At 45.0% G+C, this 26237-nt stretch overlaps 1 protein-coding gene across 3 annotated transcripts in view; it reads right to left on the bottom strand.

Annotated features, from left to right (window-relative positions):
• Positions 1–26237, bottom strand: part of SPAG17 (sperm associated antigen 17) — a 1712709-nt gene that overhangs the window by 869514 nt on the left and 816958 nt on the right. For all 3 annotated transcript variants that reach the window (XM_069635754.1, XM_069635756.1, XM_069635755.1), the window contains exon 17: positions 26021–26137. In XM_069635754.1, the coding sequence (XP_069491855.1) occupies positions 26021–26137 (117 nt within the window). The remainder of the gene's footprint in view (positions 1–26020; positions 26138–26237) is intronic.

Here is a 26237-nt window from a genome sequence, read left to right as displayed (position 1 = left end):
GTCGTCTGGTAGGAAGTCCAGTAGGGGAGCCAGCTTGTACCACAGCTCCCTGTCGTACCGGGCTACAATAGCCAAGGCGTTAGCCGCCTTAATCGTCGTCGCTGCAGACGAGATGACCCTGCGCCCCATCGTGTCCAATTTCTTTCCCTCGCCGTCCGGCGGGGAAGTCGACGTGGAGGCCGCAACCCCCCCCCGCTTTCTTCCTGGCCGCCGCGGAGACGACGGAGTCCGGGGTAGGCTGCGCCCGGAGGCACAAGGGGGCCGCGTCCGGGACCCGGTACTTCTTCTCGTACCGGTCTCTTCTAGCCGGCGTCGTGGATGGGTTCTTGAGGAGGGCGAGGCCCTCATCCCAAATATCGTCCAGTAGAGGTACCGCGAGGACCGTCTTCCTCTTGGCCTCGCGCCGCTGATAAAGGAAACCTTCCTTCTTCTTCTCCTTAGGGCAGAGCTGGAAGAGCTCGGATGCCCTGGCAATCATGAAGTGAAAAGATCCAATCTCGTCGGGCGGGGAAGCCCGGGTGGGAGGAGACGACGGCAGATCCTCGTCGTACACCTCGTCGTCCGTACCCGTTGCGGCCGTGTCAGTCCCCGTATCATCCCCTCGAGTCGTGGACGGGGAGGAGGGCTGAACGGGGCCCGACGGCTGAAAAGGAGGTGGAGGGTGAATCCTTCTTTTCTTAGGAGGGGGGCTGCCCGAAGGGCCTGGTTCCGGGTCCCCCGACGGGAGTGGTTCCTCCACTGGTAACGACAGTCTCGTCCTTATCTCTGAGCATAAGGACTGTATAGCCAACAAAATGGCCGCCGAGTTGTCTTGGGGCACTGGCAGAGGGTAATCCGACGGGCGGTCAGGGGCCCCGTCGGTACCCTCGACTATGTCGTCGTCTCCTGCGTCGGGATCCCTCCCGACGGGCTGATCTTCTTCCACGCCAACGCCGTGGCTTAAGACCTCGATCAGTTCTTCCTCAGAGGTTGAGGCCGAATCCACGGCGACCTCCTGCCCCCCCTTTTTCTTCTCCGTCGGAGGTTTCACGGGGGTCCTGTCGATGGGCATAAAAGAGGACGCCCTCTGCGGTGGCAGGGAGACTCTGAGCCCCGAGGTCGCCACCACCGGCGTAGCCTCCACAGGCTGAGCCAGGGCCGCCGCGACTGTCTCGATAGAGGCCTTGGCCGGATGGATTAAGGCTTTCACCACCCTTGGTGCGCTCACCGCCTTCTCCTTGAGGGGGGGGACACTGCCTCGCTCCCCCTCCGCCTTCGAGCTCGACCGGGGCCTCTCCAGGAGCTTCGCCGGGTGCTCGGCCTTCCTCTTACCCGACCCAGAGCGTTGGCTCGTGGTTGATGGTGCCGGGGAGGGTGCGCCCTGCCTGGTGCCCGTAGAGCCCGAAAGTTCGGCGCTCCCGGTGCCTGCGGACTCGCGGTGCTTGGCCTTATGTTGGACCCCTGTCGCCGGGGCGTCCTCAAAGGTCTTAGAAGACCGCTCGGATTTCTTCTTCTTCTTCTCGCCCCTTCCAGCCAGTTGGCGAGACGTTGATGGCGGTCCTTCATGGTCCGCTCCGACATGTTGCCGCAAAACGCACAGTCCTTCTCCACGTGCGTCTTGTCTTCATGTAGGCAGTAAAGACAAAAGGAGTGTTCGTCTTCCTTAAAGACATTCTGCAGCTGGCATCCAGGGCAGACCCTGAACAGCTTTCCGGGCGTCGAGCTTCCCTTCTCCTGGGCCATGACCGAGATGGGCCTGAGAAACTTCTGGAGTCCTCCAAAAGCATAGCTCGACGAATCTTCACCCTTGAGGGGCGTAGACCAATCCGACACGGGTCCCCGTTGATCGGATGGAGAGTCGGTGGAGCTTGAGGCTCTTTTGACCGAAAAAAACGAAGTTTTTGAGAAAAAACGTGAAAAAATAGCACTAACGCTCGAGAGCAATAGCACGAGGATCCCAACACATGAACGTGCGGTAAAAATCTGAAGATGGCTGCCAGAGGCGGGGCTTAGGTAGAGGGCAGTCATTGGCTGTGGTCAGTATGACGCAGAGACCAGTGATTGGTTACTACTACGAAAGACAGATCAGAAACGAAACTGATACTGGTTTTTTCTTTACCGAGGATTCCCAGCCTGACGACGGGGAATATTCATGAGCATGTGAATCCATGCCAGACCCCATGCTGGAGAACCAGACTATCTTCAAACGATCCCCGCACCCGCTAATGATCAGTTGAAACATTTCAAGATCTGGTTTACTCTTTAAATGCTTGCATGACCTTGCTCCAGAGCAGCTGAAAAACAGTCCAGTTCATTACAAGTCTAATTGACTCAACTCTGAACAGAATTTCCTTTTGAATATTCCCAAACCTATATTCAAAATGAGGGGAGATCGCAGGTTTTTAGTAATGGCCCCAGATTATGGAATGACCTTCCATGAACTATTACTCCCCCGGAGTTCCATTCTGGAAGGCCTTCATTGGTTTTGTTGAGATTCTGGCCTCCCGATTGGTCGTCACCTTCGGCTTTTACCTTGTGCTTATGTGTAGTTGATTTGGTTTGACTACATTACAAATTAAATCTAAATCAATACAAAAGGGGGGCTTTTCTCGAGTGAGTGGACCGTAGAGGATGGGTTAGGGGGCAGCACACATTAGTTATTTTTGCAGGGCCTAGCGGTGCTCAAGAGCTTGGAGAGAAAGGTAGAATAAGGATTTGTGTTCCTGCTGATAGAGATAAGTACAATAGTTGTGAAGAACATATTTTGGTGTCAACAAAGCTCTGAATGGAGACATTGCTAAAGCATCATACTAGATAATGGTTATACTGCCCCCTAGGGTGTGTGGGAACAACTGGATCTGCAATGGAATAGATTGGTAGCGCAAATAAATATGAGAAAATAATTTCCAAGGACTGGAGCCTCAGTTACGTTTTCTTTTAAGCCACCTGGTCCCCCAAGAGATAGCCGGAGGAATGTGTGTTAGGGATAGCAACACGTTTCAAAATGGGGGTTGCAAAAAGTGCTGCACAGTAAACTACTACTGCGGTGTGATTCGTGCTAGCAGGTTGAACAGAGCAAGCAAAGCAGAGTCTGTCATCATTGTCTACAGAGAAAGGAGGGGGCTTCCTCTACTTTAGCACCTCTACTGGGGCAGCGGTGTGCTGCATTGTGCTTTGTGTTTCCGTGGCTCCATGGATGAGGGCCCTAGAGGAGGACTAAGTCTGCCATAATACTGAAGGAAAACACATCTCCACTGACGGTGTGGAAAACATCATTATCGAGGCAAATGCAAACTGTTCTTGGGTCATTGGTTAGTCGCATTACTTTAACGTTCGGGAAGCTGTAGTGCTTATTAGACCGGCTACTTATACTCTGCCAGCACTAGGCTTGCTCAAAGCTACAGAATTGTTCTTCTGGACTAGTGGAACCTTTTTGGTATTGCATATCCACCCTAGTAACTCCTTTGAGCTTGTGTCATACAGTATATGGTGTGTTGCGGCTAGAAAAGGAGTGATTCACTGCATTTACTGCAGTCTTTTCGACATGGAGCCAATTAAATTTTAGTCCATGGAAGTAGTGACAAGTCATAACTAAGGTGGAGCAAGGGGATTGGTACTGTTCAATTCCACACCAACGATTGAAGAAACGAAAGAGTGACTGCGGACTGTGTCTTGGAACTCTTCGTGAGGAATTCACTGTAAATGGAAAGGTGCTGATTTTTGGGCTGTAGTGACAATTTAACATTCCACCCCATGATAGAAAGAGCTGTTGACACCATATATACTAGTTGATAAGTGCTTGCCTCTAAATAAACAGAGTGGTAGTATATTTTGGTAGTGGAAGTGATCTACGTTGCATTATTTGATTTGTGTGCACTAGGGATTGTGCCCTTGGAACAGCTCAAATGTACTCGGAAATGCCAAAAGCAAACACAAAGGGAGCAAATTCTAATCACCCATACCCAGCAGTCACAACGGTTGCAGAAGGTGAAGATAACAATAAGACAATGCTCGCCCCAGTTAAACAAAGATAGCAACATAACTGTATTTTATACAGTGGAAGCGACAATATCTGGAGTGAAAGCAGTTCCGTCTCTCCAGGTGCAAGCAGTAAGTATGGCAGTGGGTGAGACATTAACTAGAAATGACATTGATGGGCCTAATCACTCAGAGGTGTCAGACGTAGACTGAGTTGACACAATTCCCTGCTTAAACATTGTCTCTCATTACAACAGAGCATTGCTATGGCAGGAGAGAACCTTGCTCGTGTGTCTACTTTACCTATAACATCTTCATCAATTGGGTTTGTTGAGGACGAGGCACTCAGGGATCGCCTGTCGGCCTCACCAAACTTAATTTTTCAGAGTGAAACGTCTCAATCGATAAACACTAATATGGTTGAAAATAACATTGAGGTATTGAGTGCCGAGTCGAAATCTTTTATGCTAAAAACACAATTTGCCCTAAACGATCTTCTTAATATAAGTGGCAAAATACATGATGCTCTATTTTTGGATGGTGTGTCTTTTCAGGGTGTTGAAGGGAAAAGGAGGGTTATTAATCGAGAGGCGTTAATTGTGGGGAAGGATCAGGGTGACTTGCACTCTGAACTGAGAAGGGGGCGTCTACCTTTAAGCCAACCAGATCAGAGTACTGCTAATGCTGGAATTGATAGCAGTCAGATTGTAGATCAGAACAGGAGGAGAATGTGCTCCCGCTCTCTAGAAAAGAAGAAAGGCGGCTCGGCTGGAAGTAATTCATCATTGAGCTAGCCGTATCAAATGGTCAGAAAATAACATATCAAGAGCTAGACATGGCACCATGCACATGAACCATCTTGATCTCATTGCCTTCTATGACATGGACATGGAGAACATTGAGAAGTGCATTACTTCATATGCCGGCCTGCATGCGCCTGATTATGAGAGAACATAAATCCCATCTCACTTATGACAATATAATCAGAGACATGAGATGCTAAAATCATCTCAGGTTCCTGGGCCGGATGGTTTGGCCAGTGTGGTCATGAGTCATAATCCTAAATTCTGGTCCTCACTGGTTAAGATCTTATACGATAAGGTATTAGAAGGAGGAAAGATCACTGCCTCCTGGCAAACTGCCATCCTTATTCTGGGCCTAAAAAAGGGAGGTTCTAGAGATACGGGTAATTACCGCCTGCTGTCGAAGTTAGATTGTACGGGGAAGCTATTTGCCTCTTTTCTTTTGAGGGAACTTCAGAAGTGGGTGGAATACGAGGATATCTTGGATAGATACCAGAGTGGATTCCGACCTGATTATTCCACCTCCCATAATATAAGAGGTCTGGACTTCCTGGTTGAACAAACCCATGGTAAAAACGCACCTCCCTCATATTCCCTTTTCATAGACTTCAAATCAGCTTTTGACACAGTCAGGGAATTACTGTGGCATAAATTTCAAATCCTGGGCTGCCCGCAGGCAATCCTCTACTACATCAAATTATTCCATAAGAATAATACAGTGTCTCTGAGACTCGATGCTGAGGGAACCATGACAGTCCCGATAGCCCAGTGTAATGGGGTTAAAAAGGACTGCGTCACGTCACCCTTATTATACAACCTGTATGTTTCACTTCCCTACTATTCTTGTCCTGTAGCATTGAATGTCCCCCTATAATTGCCAAGACACATTGCACGGTACTAGCATATGCAGACGATCTTGTACTTTTAGACCCCACCTTCAGCGGCATGCAACGCATGGCCAACGCACTTTGGGCGTATGCGGATATAATGGCCTAATCATCAATAGGGATAAGACCTGGCGCAGGCTCCAGCGCATTATAAATGAATAAACGAACCAAGCTTATGCTATTTACCGCCAAGCGTGTAGCCAGACTGAAACCTTTTGTTCATAATATTGAAATCTCTTATCTGGGTGTGGAATTTGATACTGGACTAGATTACAAAAGATGCGTCGATGTGCGTACTTGGAAGGCAACCCAGCACATCTTGCTAACTGCACAATTCAACAAAAGAAGAGGTGGCTACACGCTTATGGGAATTAGACGATTGTATCAACAATGCCTGGTCCCGGCGGCCATTTTTGGACTGGAGAGTCTGGTCGATCTCGACCTGAAATGGCAGATTCGGGAGAAAGTTTGGGAATGCCTACCTGTGTCCCTATGGCAATATTGTGCCTAGAATTTGGAATAATGTCCCTTAAGTCTATGGTCCTGAAAAAAAAAGCGGCTTTACATTAAAATACTCAGTGGGCCCACCAACCCTTTGCTTCAGAACCTAGACAATGCCGAGTGCAAGCTCGAGGCAAAGTCTAACTTCAACAGGAATATGAAAGTCTTATTTGAAGACATAGGGTGGACTCCCTATTGGGGAGATGATTTCCTCGAACTTAGATATTCATTCCTAAAATGTTTGGTCCTGTGGGACTGGAATTAAAACTTCTCCCACTTAAGTACACTAAAAAGTTACTCCTTTGTGCCAGACGTGTTATACACATACCACATGGCCCAGCCCTAATTAAACATATGCCCTTCCATAGACCTGCAGCGATTTATTCTTCGGGTGAATAAAAATCGCCTGCCCGTCTTGAGGGTTATGGGTTCTTCGATGTCACTGAATGAACAGGACCGATTCTGTTGCATCTGCTGTAATACAACAAAGAGGGAATCAGTCAAACACGTCATGACAGAATGCCCAAATATGGGTACTGTACACATGAGCTACTTGGGCAATATGTTTAATATCTGGAGTCTATCCAGGAGCCCCTTTTTGGAAGCGTTGTATTAACACCAACAACAGGGGGCTCCATATGGCCTTACTTAGAGTTTGGAAGGCTGTTGCTAAGCTATTAACCCCCACCCATGGCAACAAGGCCCCAGAGCGACCAGCAAGTTGTATGGTCCCTGTGTGATCAATTCTGACATGAAATTACCTAAATGAGTGAAATGAAATTAATTGAAATTAACTGAATGTTATTGTTTTTACCGTTTGTGGAGGCTCAACACCACAAATCACTATGAAATTGTGACTATGTATAATGTATGATTTCACTTGATTTGATTATCTCAGTCTAATTCAAATAAGATGAATTTGCTATTAACTTGTTTAATATTGACTGATTAGTCTAACTTGTCTAACTTGTTTATCCATTTGATATTATGAGTATGATGCTAAGTATGTTTTTTATGAAATGTATTGTATATGTGTTCATTTTTATGTTTTGTTTTTTTAAAAAACCTTTATTATTGGCATGGCATTTGGTAAATATCAAACAAGTTGTTTCAATCATTCGGAGCAGCACATTCAATTCAACTTTTAAACACAATATCTTTTCACGTTGCCCACAGTTCTCATTAGCAGTCTCTGTCTAACCCTCCTCTACAACCGAATCGTTCATCTGCGTGTGTAAATAGGTTCTGAGTGGGGCCCAGATATCTTTAGGCCTGGAATGGGTTTGTATGCCCCTCACGTACATCTCCTTGTTTTCTTGCGTGAGAACCAGGTGACAGAACCATGTTTGGACCATAGGGGGGAGTCCTAGACTTCTATTTCAGGAGTATGTGTCTCTTGGCTACCGCTCCCGCCACTGCAAACAGTCTTCGAACTTTTATCAAGGCCTTTCCAATGTCTCCTAATAAGTACTTTGACGGGGTCGCCGGTATACTGGGTGTCCGGTATTTCACTCATCTCTGCTACTTCTTCCCAGAACTGGTGGATCGGTGGGCAATACCAGTACATATGGATCGCGTCTGTTGCATCCGTTCCACATTTGGGGCAGGTTGCTTGTTTGGATGGATCAAATTTGGTGCTCTTTTTTGGTGTGATGTGTAATTAGTTTAGAATTCTGAATTGTATAAGGCAAAAGTTGGCATTGAGAGAGATAGTTTTAGTATATCTACAGTATTGTGTCCATTTCTGCTCATCAATTTCCATATTGAGGTCTTTCTCCCATTTGGTTGTACATTTTTACATTTTTATGTTTAAACTATAAATAAATAAGTAATTAAAGCAGCTAAAACGCCTCAACCATTTATTGTGGCAGCAAAAACGAAGCCTTCTAAGAGGGCCACGAAAAAAGTCTCCTGTGCCAGAAAACGGATATCTCAGTAGTGGGGGGGGGGGGGGGCACTAACCAGTCAGGTGATAAATGATGAGAGTAAGATATCGACTAAGAGTCCCCACCAAATTGTGGACCCTGGTACTGTTTCTATAGTAACTAATAATGTACATCTTTAAACCTTCCTTACCCTCTCCCACTATCCCCTGATTTAACTCTAAGTACCTGAACTGCCTCTGCTCCAGCTAAGAGGGTGAATTAAGAGGAATCTTCTCGACTTAACTTCCTCTCTTTGGAAGATTTCTCGAAATCTCTGTTAAACTTTAGAGCATACTCTTCCCCAGAATGTTCTTTTAACTTTAAATTGATTCTCATTAAAGTGAATCTTTTTTGTACAGTTTACTTTCCAAACACTTCCTTCTGAATATGCTGATGTCTCCAAAAGGAAATCGAAACAAGAATTCTTTACTACTATTTTGAATTGCAGAAGTCCTTTCTCTTGCAGATTACAGTTCTGAGCCCATACTCGTTTTATTTAATTGCTGAATGTCCTTTCGCTCAAAGCAATTTAGTTTACTTCTTACACCACGCGCTTAAAAATAGACTGTCTGAACCGAAACAAAAAGGAAAAAAGAGAAAATGTTAAATGAGCATTACACGCATGCAGTACCAGAAAAGGCTGCTAGATGGTCCTACAACCCAGACGATTGTTAAATAGAGATTCGTCACCCGCTTGCTGCTCTTTTCTCCAAAGGAGCTGGCCTTTCCTCTCCAGTGCCAGTCACTCTCCAGGAGGATTTCCTTCCGATACAGGCTGCCTACAATGCCAGCACAAAGCTACTGACTGGCGCACCCTCTCAAGACAGTCTACTGCCTAGTTCGTAGCTCTCACAAATGTTAAAACTCACTCATCTAGGTGAACATGAAGAAGTCTCTGAAAACTGCTTCTTGGCACCAACATTCACGTAAATATTTCTAAAGCTGAATTATTTCAAACTCAAGTGCTAATACTTCGATTTAAAAAGACTGTCAAACAAATAAGACGTAGCTGCCTCCAGTTGCAGTAGTTGCTTTCTCTCCAGTTTCCAATGATTTCACCAGCCTCCAGTTCTTCTGTTCTTGACTTTTCCTGAATTTCCTCAACGGGCCTGACTTGTTGAAGGGTATTTAGGGCCCAACATATGGAACTAAAACAAACATGACCTGCCTCTAGGACGAGGACTAATGAAAGGCAGTTTAGAATGTTTGATGACAGCCTTTGTCCTTACTGGAACCAATCACTGCGCAGAGTCACTTCCTCCATATTGAGCTGGCATAGATGCCCTACTTTGAGAACTAGAGTTAAGGCTGAAACCAAAGAGGGAGTAGAACTAAAGGTTTAAAAGTAAAAAATAAAAAAAGACCCCAAAAGACCCCTTAAACTCTCATGAAGTCAACCTCTGACACCCTGGACCTGACAAATGGTAAAGATTCCGTGGCGGAATTACCGACAGTACAGCATTGAATTATGTCAAACACCTGCGCTTTTTCACACCTATTGGGCTCTAAAACTGTTGCCGACATATTGATCTCAAACCATGTTTTTATGTCACAAGATATTTGAGAATCGCTCAAATGTCAGGACTAAGACAATCTCAGCTCCACTAGTGGAACACTGCTTGGCACAAGCACACAACCGGGATGATCGAAGATGGTGGATTATTGATAGAATGAATCTAGCAATAGTAATATGAGATATATTTTGTTGGCCAGACAAGAGCAGTTCTGGTTATATTCTCTACAAACTCACACACATGGGCTTAATGACAGAGAAGAATGGAATCCATTAGGATGCATTTGACCAGGATTTTCAGGGCCTAAATACACATATGACATGGTCCTCCCCAGTGGTGATAGGGTTATTACCATGAGGCTAATTATAGTCCCCCATAAAACCTCCTTTACATCAGGCATGCTGGGGGACACTAATGTATGTATGTATATATTGGTTAGAATTTCCTTTTTTTCATTTTCATGCTGAAGTCTTTCCACTCCATTTACAGCGCTGTAGAATCTTTAAAGTTACACAGGCCACAAGGATATTGGCCTTGGGATGGCCCAGCGTTGTTGCCATTGCCTATCTATGGGCGACGCACTTAGTCTTCCACCTAGTCTATTTTCTTATAGTTACGGGCAACGAAAAGAGGTGACCACTGTAAGGAAGGCATGGTATCAACAGTAAGACAGGCACAAGTGACCACAATTAAATGGTGTTTATTGAACTTCAAAAAAGGGTATGATAAACGCCAATCTAATCCTAAATCTACAGATAGGAGCAAGCTACGACCATCAAATAATAATAACGCAGTCCTAGTGGTGTGCTATCAAAATAAAAGGGCCTATACTAAAAAACCTATTGCCAGTCCTTACCTCTACATACAAATAGTGTAGGGAATAATGTTATGAAAAAGAAAGAAGTGTTCAAAATGATGTCTGGATGTGCAGGCCGTTGGCCTCCCTTCTCAACTTTTTCAGCACGGGACAAGGCGGTTCACTCAAGTGTAGCACAGTCTCTGGCTTCTTGAGCGTGAGGTTACAGTACAACAATCATCAGCATCAGGGCCTTCAGAGCGTAAGTCTCCTTGCTTCTCAAAGCATCTTTACTTAAAGGGCCTGATGCAACAAAATAAACAACAAGTTCTGTTTTCTCTTCGGATTTTCACAAATATTCACATCGGGTGATTCACTATTCACCCTGGATCCCCCTCAGCGAGCTCAGATCCCTCAAGCACAAAGTTTGACACCTTTGATCCCCCTCATCTGGGTTCAGATCCTTTTTATAAAATGTTTGTAGGTTATTCTTTTTTGGGTAATTCGCAGTTCACATTGGATCCCCCCCATCAGCCTGGCTCAGATCCCTTACAACACAATTAGTCTCCCTCAACCGGGCTCGGACCAATGACAATTTTACATCAAATACCGAAGACCTTTGAATGTGCACAGGGTTTGGATTGACCCGTCGCAGGACCACTTCGATTTCACAATTCTCTTATGCTCACAACCTTTCAGTTGAATACCTAACAGATACTTTCGAATGAGCAACCATGTGACACCGGACCACCTTGTCTTCGGTATTGTATTTTAGCTTCAAATTCATTCACTCATCTGCTGTTTTAATCAGCTTCTTTATAAAATGTTCATGTTGCCGCTTGCAACCTTGGTTTCTACAAAGACCGGTCTAGTATCAGTCTCCACAACTCACCAGCTGTGCAGACTTGAATGGTGCTGCTTTGTTGTAGGAGACAAGGAACAGTACCACAGCGGCAACCGCTTCTCCCCGCCTTGACTATGGATGCAGGCGAGCCCCAGGTACCTCCGACACACAATGCAGGATTCTCTAGCTTTAATTCCAGGCCTTACGTTTCCTATTCTCAAAGGCTCATGACAGATGCAGTCTTTTGGTGAAAAGGTCACGGGCACTTCCCTCCTTGCAATCCTCTTTGGTCTTGCCGTCTGCCGCATTGTATTAAACTGCTACCTTGGAACTGCTGCTTCCTCGTGTGCTTTGCCTCGCTCAGAGTGTGCTTTCGTGCTCCGCCCTTTTATCCGTGTGAGGAAGTGTGATGGAAGTGAGGTGTGTGTAATGATCAGTAATTGCCTAACCATTGCATTGGGACAGGTCAGATATGCAGCTCGGGTATTAGTCTGTTTTGGCTCACAGGGAGTTGTCTGTGGGAAAGTGATTGTGTTGGAAAAGGGGGTTGGGGTTGAGTTCCTAAGTATCCTACCTGGTAGTATGGGGAAAAGGTGTTACAGGGAAGGGGATACCGTGCCTCATAGTCCGGTGTCCCACTCTAACTCCCTGAAGACTCCTCATCCAGGTGATCCTCCGGCACTGGTCCACCCCCAGGAACTGGATCCAAAAGCGATGGCCGTGTCCTGGCCACCTGGATGACAGATCTCTGGGGACTAGTGGAGGAGACACCTTCAGGTTTCTCACACCACTAAGTCTTACTTCTATGGGAGGTTGGTAACACTTTCTAGTTGGAGTGATGTTACAACAGGGATACAGTCGCCTTTCTGTTTTCACTATAGTGACATCATTTTGAGGCTCCACCCAGATCATTTTTCTTCAAAAGCCTGGTTGTCTCGAGTTGTGAGCTTTTGCATTTACATAGAGTTTGGGCTAGACTGAAGGAGAGACGATCTGCCGTTTCTGTGAGGGTAAGTTACGTGACTCGGCGTGGGCTCTCGGTTCATCTTAAAAGGGCAGATTTTACTCAGTAATTTACACTGCTGTAAGTACATTTTTAGTTGTGATGATTTTAGCACTCATCATTTTTAACAATGCCTTGACGGGACTTTATACTTTTGTGCGGCTACTGAGGTGTTTTGTTGTTTTTCTGTACGTACGTCCTTTCTTTTGCAATGGGCGTGATTTCTTTAATGAAACAGCCTTGAAATAGTGAGTATCCCGCAAATGACATGTGGTAGATGCTAGTAAATACAATATGTTTCTGAGAACTATTGTTCCCCCTCACACATCGATCACATTGTGTGTGCTACATTTGCAGGATCTATTGCAGCTGCTTTGGGATGAGGAAGAGTCTTCTGGCTCCATTACTTACAAGTGTTTAATTTCAGTCCTGAGGAAAACCAGCCCCCTTGAGGCTATTTTGGTTGAAACTAGGGCAGTGTCAAAATCATTTAGGATCTTGCTAGAGCTCATTATAAGAAGACCAACAGTAAATGGTCTCTTCCAGCCTCTTGTAGTAAACTGTGTTCATTGGGATCCCCTAAAAATACATTGGGACAAGCATCGGATGATTTTTTTTAAACAAATGTATTGGATCAATGATGGCACGTTGATTAGGCTACATTGAGCATTTGTTAGACTTTGTCTGGAAAAATTAACTAATCCAGCATTTCTTTATATTTCTATGCATGCACTGTTGGGTTGGTTGATTAGTACCACTCACCCTGATCTGTAAGGCGAACATCTGGCATTGCTGCTCTATGGTCATTTTAGGGTCACTGTTCAGTTGCTTGGAATGTGGAATAGAATTGTATTGAAACATATGTACATGTTTGAAGTTGAGTGTTTGGGGAAAGCCTATTTTTAGGAGAAAAAGACAGTAATGAATATCATTTTGTACCTTGTTGAGTATTTGTCACCCACCTGAGACACACTTTTCATGTTATATTTATGTTACAAGAGACATGGTTGCATGCAGATTTGTTGGTGGAGGGCTATGTGGTGTAACAAACTATGGCAACAAAAAAAAAAAGAGTTAGAGGAAGGCCTTTTGGTGAACTGGTAATAAGTGTGAAACATCTGCTGAAGGCTCAGATTATTGAAATTAAATTAACCCCAGAGTATTTATTTGCAGTAGAGGTTGACAATATCAACCCTGGGTTAGGAGGAAGAACTCGAATTGTCAACATTTATAATCCCCCAGTGGGTGCTGTGTTGGACATGGTACAATATACCTTATTTGAGATGCTGTGTGAATGGTACGCGGGGGGTGCAAAAGATCTTATTATTTTGGGGGGTGATTGAAACAGTCGCTGGAGGTGTAGGAAGGACATTTTCCCTAAACTTTTTCTACGTGATAAAAGCACGATGCTACAAATACAAGAGTCTAGTGACGGAACATGATGGGTGGAGATGCTAGCTGAGTGTGACTTAAATATGTTAAATGGACGTGTGGTGGGGGATTGCCCTGGTAGGTTTTCTTGGAAGTCTGGTAACAAACGGGCTACACTTGATGATTACTTCTTTGTTAGTTATGATATGATAAGCCATTTATAATGCGCCTGTACAAAAGAGTTTCTAGGCGTAACAAGACAAGGAGGGGGGGGACAGTAGAAAGAAAAAACAACGATCTTACTAGGCCTTATGTCATTCAGATTGTGCAAGTGTGGGAAGAAGGGAGGGGAGGCAGAAGTGCAGGTAACTCAATAAGTGCTGCCGGAGGGTGGCTCATAAGTGCAGAGAGACAAGGGACTGTAGGGTTGCAGATACAGACCCTTAAGTGCTGTGGGAGCCTAGAGGCAGTGCAAGGGCAACTGGATATGCAGGAGCCTGGGCCAGAGTTTCAGTGGGTAGCCAGTTGACCAGTGTGCAGAGCAGTCAGGGACATCAGCAAGGGAGAGGAAGAGAGAAAGCAGAAGTGAAAAGGGAGGTCCTGAGTTGCTTACGGAACCGGAGGTGGTTCTGCTTAAGTTTGTGAGAGGCAGGGAAGCTGTTCCAGAGGGAGGCCCCAGCCGATAAAAAAGATCTACCCTCCCACTCTCTGCTTGGAGAAGCGTATGACCCTCAGGAGGGATCGAGAAGGAAGATGTTTAGGAAGAGAACGTTGGAGGTAGTGCAATCCCAGGCCCCAGAAAGCCTTGTTGATGATGCAAAGGGTCTTGAACTTGATCCTTGCAGCAACAGGGAGCCAGTGGAGAGATTTCAGAGCAGGAGAGATACGATCCCTGGGCTTGAGGCCAAGGACAAGTCTTGCACTCCTGTTCTGGATAAGTTGTAAAGGTCGAAGAGTAGAGACAGGCAGATTTAGAAAGAGGCTGTTGCAATAGTCGAGCCTAGAGAGGACGAGAGCTCTGGATACAGTAAGCTTCTGGGGGGAAGTGAGAAAAGGCAGAATACCTCTGAGGAGGTGCAGCTGATAGTGTGACTTCTTAGAGACATCAGAGATGTGAGGAGAGAAGGAGAGGGTGGAGTCGAAGACGACACCAAGATTCTTAGCCTCACAAGAAGAAGAAGAAAGAGGGTCCAGGGTGAGCGGCCGGCCAGAGAGAGAAGAAAAGAGTGAGCAGGTGTCCCAATGAGGAGGATCTCAGTCTTGCTGGCATTAAAAGCAGAGATCATTCACGGCACCCTATTCCTGAATTGCGGCCAGACAGTCTGGTATGAGAGAGGGAGCCGAGGTGGCTGAGGGGAGCCTGAAGGAGAGCTCAGTGTCATCCGCATAACACTGAATGTTAGAGCAGAATGTAGCGATGCAGTGGGCATGAGGTGCCAGGTAATGGCTGAAAAGCCAGGATGAAAGTTTAGACCCTTGGGGAACACCACAAGCAGAGAGGGAGAGAGAGAAGAGAGGAAAGACCCAAGGTGGACCTGGGAGGGTCGGTCAGTGAGAAAGGAGGTTAACCAGGCCAGGGCCTGACCAGTGATACCCAGGTTGTCACGGAGGCGATTGAGCAGGATGGCATGGATGACTGCCTCGAAAGCAGAGGATAGACCGAGGAGAATGAGGACAGAAGAAAGGTTAGAGTCAAGATTAGAGAGCAAGTCTTCACGGGTGTTCAGGAGAGCAGTTCCCATGTTTCTGGCAGCTGCAAAGAGCCAATTCCATACTATGGAGGTGGAATTTTTGGGTTTTATTGTTTCTCCCAAAGGTTTGGAAATGGACATGAAGAAAATTAAAGCAGTAGAACAGTGGCCAATACCAACTTCTGTTAAAGATATTGAAAGCTTCCTGGGTTTTGAGAAGTTTTACAGGAAGTTCATTAAAGATTTCTCTCAAACTGTTTCTCCCATCACCAAATTATTGAAGAAAGGAATGAAATTTGAGTGGAAGGAAGGATGAAGCGGATCAGGCCTTTAAAAGATTGAAGAACTGTTTTACATCAGGACCAATCTTATTACACCCAGATCCTTACCAAGCATTTTTTGTTGAAGCAGATGCTTCTAATACTGCAATTGGAGCTGTACATTCTCAAAGGCATCCTGAAACTGGGCTATTGCATCCTGTGGCCTATTTATCCAAGAAGTTGCTTCCAGCTGAGATGAACTACACGATTACTGATAGAGAACTGCTGGCAATCAAGAAGGCATTTCAGGAATGGAGGCATTATCTGTTAGGAGCAAGATTTACAGTAACCGTTTTAACTGATCATAGGAATCTTCTGTTTTTGAAATCTGCTTGAACATTATCACCTCGACAACTTAGATGGTCGCTTTTCTTTTCTGAATACGATTTTGTGATAACATTCAAGCCAGAGTGGTTAAACAGTAAAGCAGACGCTTTATCTTGACAAGGTTCTTCAGAAGAGGCAGAAAATCAGTTATTACCAGAGCCAGTGATTGCAGAAGATAGATTTATTCTGAATACTACAAAGGAAGAGGATCTGCTTCTTGAGAACATTCGAAGGGAATTACCTGAGGAGGCGATTCAATCTTGGCTTGCGGAGGATTCAGGAAGACATTTAATTGATGGATATCCATGTGTTCATTCTAAAATTTACCTTCCAAGTAAAGAACTACAAAAGGAAATTATGCAAGAATGTAATGAATCGGAGTTGGTGGGTCTTCCTGGAATTCGATGGTTAGTAACCAGAAAGAGTATGTACATAGAATTAACATTGTGGTTGCCCAAGTCAAGATGGAGAGAAAGAAACTTAATCTGATTGGTTTAAGGAACAATGATATGTTTGGTTTGTCTAATTGGTGGAAAGGATAATGGGTTGGATTCTTGGGAGGTGAGCAAGATTCTAAACTGTCTTTCATCCATAGTTATTCAGTGGCTGGTTGTACATTAGTTAAGCTCCTTAAGTAAGGCCTTTCAGAGTACAGAAGATTTACTAAAGAAGTAAGAAAATCGATTGCTGTGCAAGAGTGAACAAGAAGACATCAGGTGGGATCGTTCCTTTTAAAAGTTTAATGACTTTCATAGTGAATTTCCATTTTTTCATAAGGAACTTAAAGTGTTAAGAAGTTTTAAAGTTTACTGAGAGAAAACGTTTTACAGTTTAAATACTATAAGGATACAAGTGTAAAGACTGTGCGCGCAAGTTTAAATGTTAACTGCATGAAAAGTGTTTCAATACAGTTAAACGCACGCGCGAATCCTCGTGTCTTCAGCAACGTCATTATGGGAGCGCGCGGGTATGCAGAGCGATAGTGCGCGTATCCTAATGAAAAGCGCGAGTTGTTTTTAGCGTGTGCACAATTTTCACGTGAGTGACGTTGCGTATAATAGCACGTGTTGGGTTGCAATAGAGCGCAAGTCCATATTAACTGAGTGCAAGTTGTTTTTAGCGCATGCACAATTTTCACATTAGTGACGTTGTGTATAATAGCGTGTGTTCAGTTTGCGATAGAGCGCGAGTCCATATTAACTGAGCGCGAGCTGTTTTTCAGCGCGTGCACGGGTTTTCATTTTTAGTAGCGATACGTACAAATCGTGTGCATGTATTTTGTAAAGGTGCGCGTGAGATTTTTCAGCGCGAGGACAGTTTTTCACGTCTTGAGATTTTGCGTGTTTATCGCATGAGTGCAGGGAGCGAGTACTTGATTTCAAAACGCGCGTCAAGAAAGTAACTATACGTTCGTACGTGTAAAAAAGGAAAAATTCACATGCAGAAGGAGCAGCAGCATTCAAGAAAGTTTGAGTTTCTATTTAATGTAATTTTCACGCAAATGGGAAATCTATACTTCAAAGAAAGAAAGCATTTAAAACTCAAACTTTATAGAGTTAAATGAACTTTAAAAGCAAATAAGAATATCTAAGTCTGTAAGGTGCTAGCAAGAGTCATTTACTTTAGGATTCTAAAGAGACTTGAATGGTTAGTGACAATATGTTCTAAAGCATCACAATAGTTTACAAGATATTCCATACAGATAATAAACCTCTAAGTCTTAAACAGAGGTTTAAGAGGTAAAGAAGTTAGAGTATGTTTAAAAATAATTTAAGAAAGGAAGTTTACACTAATGCATAAGTAACCAAGTGTATTTGTTTACTACAGATACCAGAGCCTACCAGAAGGTTGCAGGGCTGCAGTGTCTCCTTTGTTATTTTCTCCAAATTCCCCTTTCCCTTTCTTGGGGTTCTCAGCTCAGCTTTTACTTTAGAGTTGAGAGGTGATCTCCTGGTGAGGGTCTGTGCGGCCAGCATCAGCTCCTGTGGAATTCAGTCAAGCCGGACCTCGACAACGGGTCGTTGTGGAGACAACCAACAGATACACTATGCAGATTAAGCTGGGAAATGGCTAGCTTTTCCAGGAGTTTGCCCAGGAAAGGAGTGATGGAGATCGGGTGATAGTTAGCCAGAGGGAAAGGATCGGCAGAGGTCTTCTTTAAAAGGGGGTCACAAAAGAGTGCTTAAGGGGCACGGGAAGATCCCAGTGGCAAAAGAGTGATTGCAGAAATCAGCCAAGGCTGGTTGAGCAGGGAAGACCCTGCTTTGATGAGACTTTCATAGATCAGACTTGTCTAGAAACATCATCAGGGGTGAACATGGGAAAGGACGAGAAAGGAGGAGAAGAAACGGCTGAAGAGGGGCCAGGGGTGGTAGAGGAGGATGAAGAGGAGGTAGGGGAAGAGAAAGTGGACAGGATGTCCTGCATTTTAGTGGTGAAATGAAAAGCCAGGGCCGTGCGGAGTGCCTGGGAGGGAACAGGAGAGGTAGAGACTGCAACAGGAATGGCCAGCTCCTGGCAGATTTTGAAAAGTTCGGCCGAGTTGTTAGATTCCGCAGAGACATGGGCTTGGATGTAGGCTCTCTTCTTAGAGAGGACAGAGAGTCGGTACTGCCTTTGGAGCAGGCGACAGGCTAGTTTGTCAGGCGGTGTGCATGATGCCCTCCACTTCCTCTCAGCCACCCTACAATCACGTTTAAGGGTGGCGAGGTCAGAATCGTACCAAGAGTTGCACTTGGATGTGGGCTACAAACGGATCCTCATGACAGGGGCAAGGACGTCAAGAGTGTTCGAGTTAGATAAATGAAAGTTAGAGAGGGCTGTGTCAGGGTGTGAGTCAGCCAAAGCTGCAGTAAGAGGAGAGCAAGTAGCAGCGAAAGCCTCAACTGACACACGATTCATTGGCCGGATAACTGATAAGGATGGCAGTGCTGGGGTCAGCTTGACCTGAGGGGTAGAGCGAGTGAGAGGCGGGAGGAAAAAAGAAAGTGGTCGCTCCAAGAGAGAGGAGTGGTGAGAGGGTTAGAGAGGGGGAGGTCTGAAGAGATCAGAACATCCAGGGGGTGCCCTGCAGAGTGACTCAGGCCACATGGAAGAATACAGGGAGAGAGAGTTGCAGAGGTTGCGAAAGAGCCCCGAGTAGGGGCTAGTAGCATCCAGGTTGAGAGGTAGAGGCAAGGAGGGGGGAGGAGGAGAGGTCCCACTACTCAGAGAGGAAGAGGGCAGCCTGGCCAGGTGGCCTGTAGATAGTGGCCACAGTGAGAGAGAGGCCAAGAGAGATAGAGGGCCTGCAGACCAGGCATTCAAAGGAGGAGGAGTCCTGAGTTGGAATGACAGAAGCAGGGATCCACTCTGGGAAAATCAGGGCTACGCCCCCACTGAGGCGGTTGGTCCTGGGTTCAGAGAGGATCTTGTAGCCATCAGGAAGGAGAGTGTCAAAACTTGTGACAGAGCTGGAAGTGAACCAAGTCTTGGTGAAACCGAGTACATCCAAATCAAGCTCTTCCAATAGACGGCAGAGGTCAGAGGAATGTTTGACAGTGGAGCAAGAGTAGCGATGTAGAACAGGTTGCCACCTTTGAAGGACTTCTGTGGAGAGTTACAGTCCAGAGGTACACTCTGCGGAAGTGTTGGAGGTGCCGAGAATGGGCAGACTAGGAAGGAAGAGAAGGCAGGGTAGTCAGAGAGGAAGAAGAGAGTGCAGAGGAAGGAGTCAACAGAGTGGCTAAAGAAGCAGCGGAGGGTGCCGGAGAGGTGGAGGAGGAAGGAGGCGGCAGAGGGGCTGGAGAGGGGTAAGTAGGGATAGCAGAAGAAGAAAGGAAGTTGATAAGGTGCAGGAAGACTATCAAAAAGAAAAGGATTGTCCTGAGGGCCCTGGACCAAGACAGTGCCATTTAGGTAAACATTATTGATGGTCTAAGAGGAGTGGATGGGGGCCAGGAGGGCCTCCGACCAGTTGCCACATTAATGGGAGATGGGGGGGAAAAAGGAGAGAGAACAGAACCATAGGGGCAGGGTAGGGGGGAGTCCATAGGCGTAGAGAGGGAATGACAAAGAGGATGTCAGTAAGGGCCTGTCTGGAGAAAGCACTGGTGTAGGTATCAGCGGTAGGGAGGCCTGGGTTGGAGACCAGGATGTCCTTTTTGAGCTTCTTCCTGCCAGACCTAGTGAGAGGGATAGGATAGTCAATAGAAAATCAGTTAGAGAAGGTAGGGGAGACAGAGCACCATAGAGGGTGCGGGCGGAGAGAGGGTGAGCGGAGTCCAAGCAGGGGGTAGGGAGTAACACTGGGGGCAGAGAGGAGGGAGACACAAGGGGGACACAACAGAGAGGGGAACACAACACAGAACAGGAAACACCAGACCTACAAAATCAGGTACATTACAGAACCCATCAACAAAGCACAATACACAACCAAGGAAACCTACAAGTAAATAATGCAGGTAATGCAATGGAATGCTGATACTGTAGAGAATAACACAAGCCCAACCCAACAAAGGCACAGTACACAACGAAGGAACCTAGAAGTAGAGGAATGCAGGCAATGCAATGGTACAATAGAGAAAACAAAACAATGGAATGACCAGGGAAACACCACACAAGGGGCTGACAATACAGTGACAATACAGTAGGTCAGAGAATGAAGGGGTGAAAGATGCCAGAGGAAGGTAGGGAAAACGCTGGGAAGGGAAGCGCAGACAGGATGCAGGGGGCCTAAGATGTGAAGGAGCGCAGTTCTTGCTTACTTACAGAGAGGAAAATAACTATAGTGATCATGCCTTGCAATACACATTGGGCCACAGGCAGGTTAAGGTCCACAAAGGGCTGGCTATTGAAGTTAATCATGCGGAGAATGTCATTAAATGGTCTCATAAAACATCTCTAAAGCTAAAGCAGTGATTCAGGGAGGCGTTGCCGCCCTGCTCTTGAATATTGACCATATGACCAGTGAAGAGATTGAAGAGTGGATTATGGATTATACAATGGAGTATGGTAGGGATACTGGGGCTCAGATCATGTGCAAGGGCAAAACATCAAAGCTATATGACTGTGTCATAAGGGATAAGAAACAGGAAATGAGGAGAGAACTACGTTGCCTAAAGAACAGGGGCACGTCAGGACAAATAGCAATTGTTTCTGCTAAAAGAATTACAAATAAATATGGGAATTTCATCCGCTGGTGGAAGAATGAGAGGAAATTAAAGGAATGGCAGCAGATGATTTCTACTTTGAAGACGAATAACTGTCATGATATTTGGCATTTATTGGGGAAGGATAAAGGTGATAAGAAACGGAAAATAATTATTCCCATAGGGGCCCTACAATGGGTCCAATATCTTACTAAAGCTACTGGGAATGATGATCATATAACCACTGACGGGGTGATAAGAGGTCAATATAAAAGTGAGTTTGTGATCAATGAAAAGGAAGTCATCTGTAACATCAAGAACCTGAAGTCCTCATGTGCCCCTGTCCCAAATGGATTGGCACACATAGTTGTGAACCGGAAATGTGGGCACAGAGAATGTGATGTCTAGACTGTTTGAGAAAGTTGTTGCGAGTGGTCAGATTCCTAAAGCCTGGCAAACTGCCACCCTGGTACCAGTATACAAGAAGGGAGATATTAGAGACCCTGCAAACTATAGGCTTATTTCCATGCAGAATATCACCGGGAAACTGTTTGCGTTTTTGTTTCTGCAAAGCTTGGGTGGCACAGGATAATATACTATATAGATTTCAATCCGGTTTCAGAGCAGGACATCCTATGGAGGTAAACATAAGGACATTGGATATGTTGTTTGAAAGAACTTGTACTAATGGCAGCATTGGCCTGTACATTTTATATTGACTTCAAAGCTACCTTTGATTCTGTTAATAGAACCTCTTTATGGCATAAATTGGCCGAGATGGGTTGCCCAGATTATATATTGTATTTTGTTAGATTGTTGTATGAGGATACTGTGGTGCAGCTGAGGTTGGATGGGGAAGGGGCCGGGTCCAGCCCTTTCAAGTTTACGAGAGGTGTGAAAAGGGGCTGTGTCATGGCCTCTTAATTATTCAACCTTTATCTTGCGGATCTAGCTGGGACCCTGCATAGTGTGCGAGGCTGTCCTCCGAAGAACGATGGGGTTGCTTGCCCAGTCATAGCATATGACGATGACCTGGTCATTCTGACCATACTGGTAGGGGGTTAAATAGATTTGCAGCAGTGCTGTGGGCTTATGCTCAATATAACAAACTGACTATCAATATGACTAAGACAGCAGTTATCTTTAATGGGAAAAAGGTACTGCTTGACCAGTATTAAGAATCAAAGAAGACCATATTGAATACATTAGTCAATATAAATATTTAAGGGTCACTATGGAGCTACTGAAAGGATTTGCTGAGTGTATTAAACAGAGTATCATGAAGGCTAATAAACTAACAGCATGGGTTGCGCAATATTTTTTGAAGAGTAGTGACTTCTCTGTGATGGGGGCGAGAATGTTATATCTTCAATGCTTTATCCGAGCTGTGATCTATGGATTAGAGATCATAACGATTGTAAACTGGGAATGGCTGACTAAAACTGAGAGCACCGATTGGAGGAGGATTCAGAATCTTCCTCAATGTATTCCTGTTGAAATAATTAGACTGGAATTGGGGCTGCTGTCTAGGCGGTCTATAGTGATGCTAAAAGAGCCTTATTATAAGCAAAAGCTTTGACTGCATCAACAGATTCTCTTCTCTACTTAATAGGTAAAGAAATGGGAAAAAAAGAATGGACTGCGTATGTGATGCAAATCAAGCAAGATTTTAGAAATTTGGCTGGAATCCTATTTGGAACGGAACTTGCTATGATGTGATATCAAACAATGCAAAACAAGAAAGATAGAACAATGGGATTGGGGCAATCATGTTGAACACCTTTTCACTTTAAAATCTTATGGATTTGTATCATATATGAACTACAAGTTTAAGAAACCTCAGAATTATTTGATCTTATGCCCTTTGAAAGATTTGAGAATATATATAATGCTATTACGATTGCATTTTCTGCCTGTTCTGACCATATTGGGCCAGATGTTGAAAATTCCAGAGAGTGAAAGAACCTGTTGAATATGTAAAAGTTCACACCTTGAGACGCCTAAACACTTGTTAACCGAGTGTGCTGAACTAGGTTCGACATATGTGAAATATCTAGGCCCATATGTTGACATTATGCTCACGTTGTATGAATTTACATTTTGAGTATTTGCACTTAGCACTTTATAGAATATGGTCGGTAGTGAAATAGAAGTAACCTAAAGATGTATAGGTTGCCGCTTTGTAGAATCAACCAATTCCGATAAAGAAGACTAAAGGGGACAGAAGAAAGTCCTGCCAGGTGGTGATCCATTTCCAACAGGATTAAACGGTATATTTGTCAGGCATATTCATGTGTACAGTGCTTAACAGCTTCAGCAACAGTTTAACCTTAGATCTGGATTTACCAACAGACGGGTATAAAATATTACTTGATCAAGGTAACCCTAAATGTCAAGAAAATTACATGATTAAAACAGAGAAGCCCCAATTACTGTATAAGACCACAATACCCATGTTCTAGACCAGTATGTGAAAATAAAATGTGGCACAAGAGAATCATAGAAATGTAGAGGTGGAAGGGGCACCAGGTATAACCATGTCCAATTGGCAACTATGGGGTGAGAACAGTCGGTGCGCTCATGCACTGAATATTTTATAAAGAGTGACAAGGTACCCTGCTTGGATGTAGGTCAGGCTGTGTTTACCCTCTGGTCTCAAAGTACATCCTACCTTTCATGTTAGTCAATTAAAACCTTTGATTAAGGGGAACAGATTAGGTGTTCTTCCCAAGGCTATTTTGTTGGAAGACCAATCTGGAGAATTTGAGGTAGAAGAAATACTTGATTCCAGGAAAGTTCGGAGAAAGATTCAATATTTGCCAAGATTGACTGTAAGGGTTTTGGACCATAGGAATGTTCATGGGAGAAGGCAGTTGATGTTCATGCTCTGCTATTGGTATCTAAGTTCCACTGGAAATACCCATGCAAACCGGGCCCTGGGGCAGGGCTCAGGAGAGGGGAAACTGTCAGGTTTTCCTTGACAATTTGTTAGACTTATTAGGCTTTTTAAAGCGGTTATCCATTGTTTTAGATCACCTGGCTTCCTGGATTCATTGGGCTGTTTTATATTTTGCTTCCCCCCCTATGTTACATTTTTTGTTTGGGGGCTGGCTGGTTTTATGTCTCACACAATTTATCATGCTGCTTGATCTTTATTGTTTTTTTTGGATCACCAATTCTTTTCTTTCTTGATGGTTTTTTCTTGCTCTCTTCTTCTTTTGTACCCTGCTTTATTATGTCACCTTTCCATTTTTTTTTCCAATTCAGTAATTTTTGCAAAGTGCCCTGGCTTAGGCGCTATAAAAGCAAAAACAAAATACAAATTTATAGGCACTGACCAGTGCCACAACAGATGAGCTGAGCAAGGTAAGTAAAGCAAAAAGGCTTTACTTGCCTTCAAACGTCAGGACAGGTTGAAGGGGGACAAGGAGCTGTAGGCGGTTGTGAAACATCATAAGGTGGTGGTTAGAGAAGTGCTGGGAAGAGTTGGAAGGCTAGTGGCGGAGGTTGGAAAAGAGCCAAAGGAGGAGATAGTGAAGTTGCTAGAGGAGGTTGGAGAGTAATCGGAGGTGGTGATGGAAGATCCACTGAGAGGCGAGAAAGTAGGTTGAGCAATACCAGAAGACACGAGGAGGGGAGATTAAAGAGCAGCGTGGAGCTGGTATGGCTAGAGAGGGAGTGGGACCCGGGAATGGTGATCCTGGTTTAGGAGTGAGACCCCGATCTGAATAGGTGGATCCCACAGTGGGTGGAGGAACAAGCATGATGGCAAGGAGGGTAGGCCAAATCCTGGGTCAGATCTAGATAGGTCAATGTCTTCCCAGCATGGAGGATTCCAAACCCAACATCATCACCTGAAGAGTTGAGAGATTTCCACCTGAAGAAAGGAGGTCCCTCAGACGAGTTGGCGAAGAATGCTGGAGACAAAGCTTTCTCAGCTGAGTTGAATGACAGCTTGCGAGAAATGCACCCCGGAGGTGCGGACTATGAGGACTCTCACCAGAAGCTTAGGTCCCTTGTACAGAAACTGTGTTTTGTAAGAGACCTGAAATGTTTGTGTGTTTTGAATAAAATAAATCTGCCAAACACAGCTCTTTGTGTTTGTGCTTTTTGTGAGTCCCACTTGGCCTTCACATTAGGTATTTTGTAAAGTTTTGTAGTGATAACTGTACTGTTGCTTCACATGGGAGGGGTTCCCAATACACTCAAAGGAAATACCTTATGATCTAGCCTTTATTGCTACTTTCCTCTTTTACTCCAGCCTTTAGTTTACATCTGCTTCTTTGAATTAAGGTTTCATATTATAACACTCCCTCCACTCCAGTCAACTTGGTTCCCTGCGTGTATTCTTTTCTTAACCTTGCACCCCTCCTGGAAGCCACAGGTGTGCTAAGTGGTGTCCAACTAAAGGTGGGTCTTGTGTAAATGTCTCTACCCAAGGGAAGCCTGACCTGCCTTTTAATGTGTTCTTCAGGGTTATCCTGAAGCCACAAACTACACATCCAAATAGCAGAGGCTTAAACACACCATTGATACCATAAGCTTGCGCCCATTGCAAACGTGTGTGCCTAGCAAAAAGGTACACTAACACTCATTCCAATCCAAGGACCTAAATGTGTGCTTCTGCCCAGAACTACCACAAAGCCACAGGACAGGCTCTTGTTACAACCACACTGGCCCTTCCATAAGTGTCACTACAAGACACACAGACATCCGCTCCTGCAGATCGCCACATCATATCCACATGGTTGAATGTCCCAGGACCATGCAAAGCGTCTTCACTGGAACGTCATGGTCCTCCACTCCCCTATCTCAGCATCATTGCCACATACAATGCCAGGGATGAAACATGACCCGGCAAAGCTCAACTCTGATAGATAGACCCACAGTTAGGCCCACGGCAGGGCTTTGTTTCTCCCTGCCCATCCGCGTGAATCGGAGAAAGAACTCACCTGGGCCAGTAGGTGAGGCTCGTAGTGTTCTGCATAACGCCAGTCACTCAGACACCGCAGCTGAGTTTTTTGTATTTCAGTTAAATCTGTTTCTGGGATCTCACTCTCTTGTCTCTCCTGAAAGCCAAATGTAAAGAGAACAAGTTAATACGGAATGGAACTCTTGACATGGAAACGTCTACTCATGTTCCCACAACTATGTTTCAAAAGGATAAAT

This window comes from Ambystoma mexicanum, chromosome 7p (genome assembly GCF_040938575.1).
Source record: "Ambystoma mexicanum isolate Mex_15411 chromosome 7p, UKY_AmexF1_1, whole genome shotgun sequence".
Lineage (NCBI taxonomy): Eukaryota > Metazoa > Chordata > Amphibia > Caudata > Ambystomatidae > Ambystoma > Ambystoma mexicanum.
The sequence above is the reverse complement of the archived record's forward strand: the minus strand, read 5'-3'. Positions and strand labels throughout refer to the sequence as shown.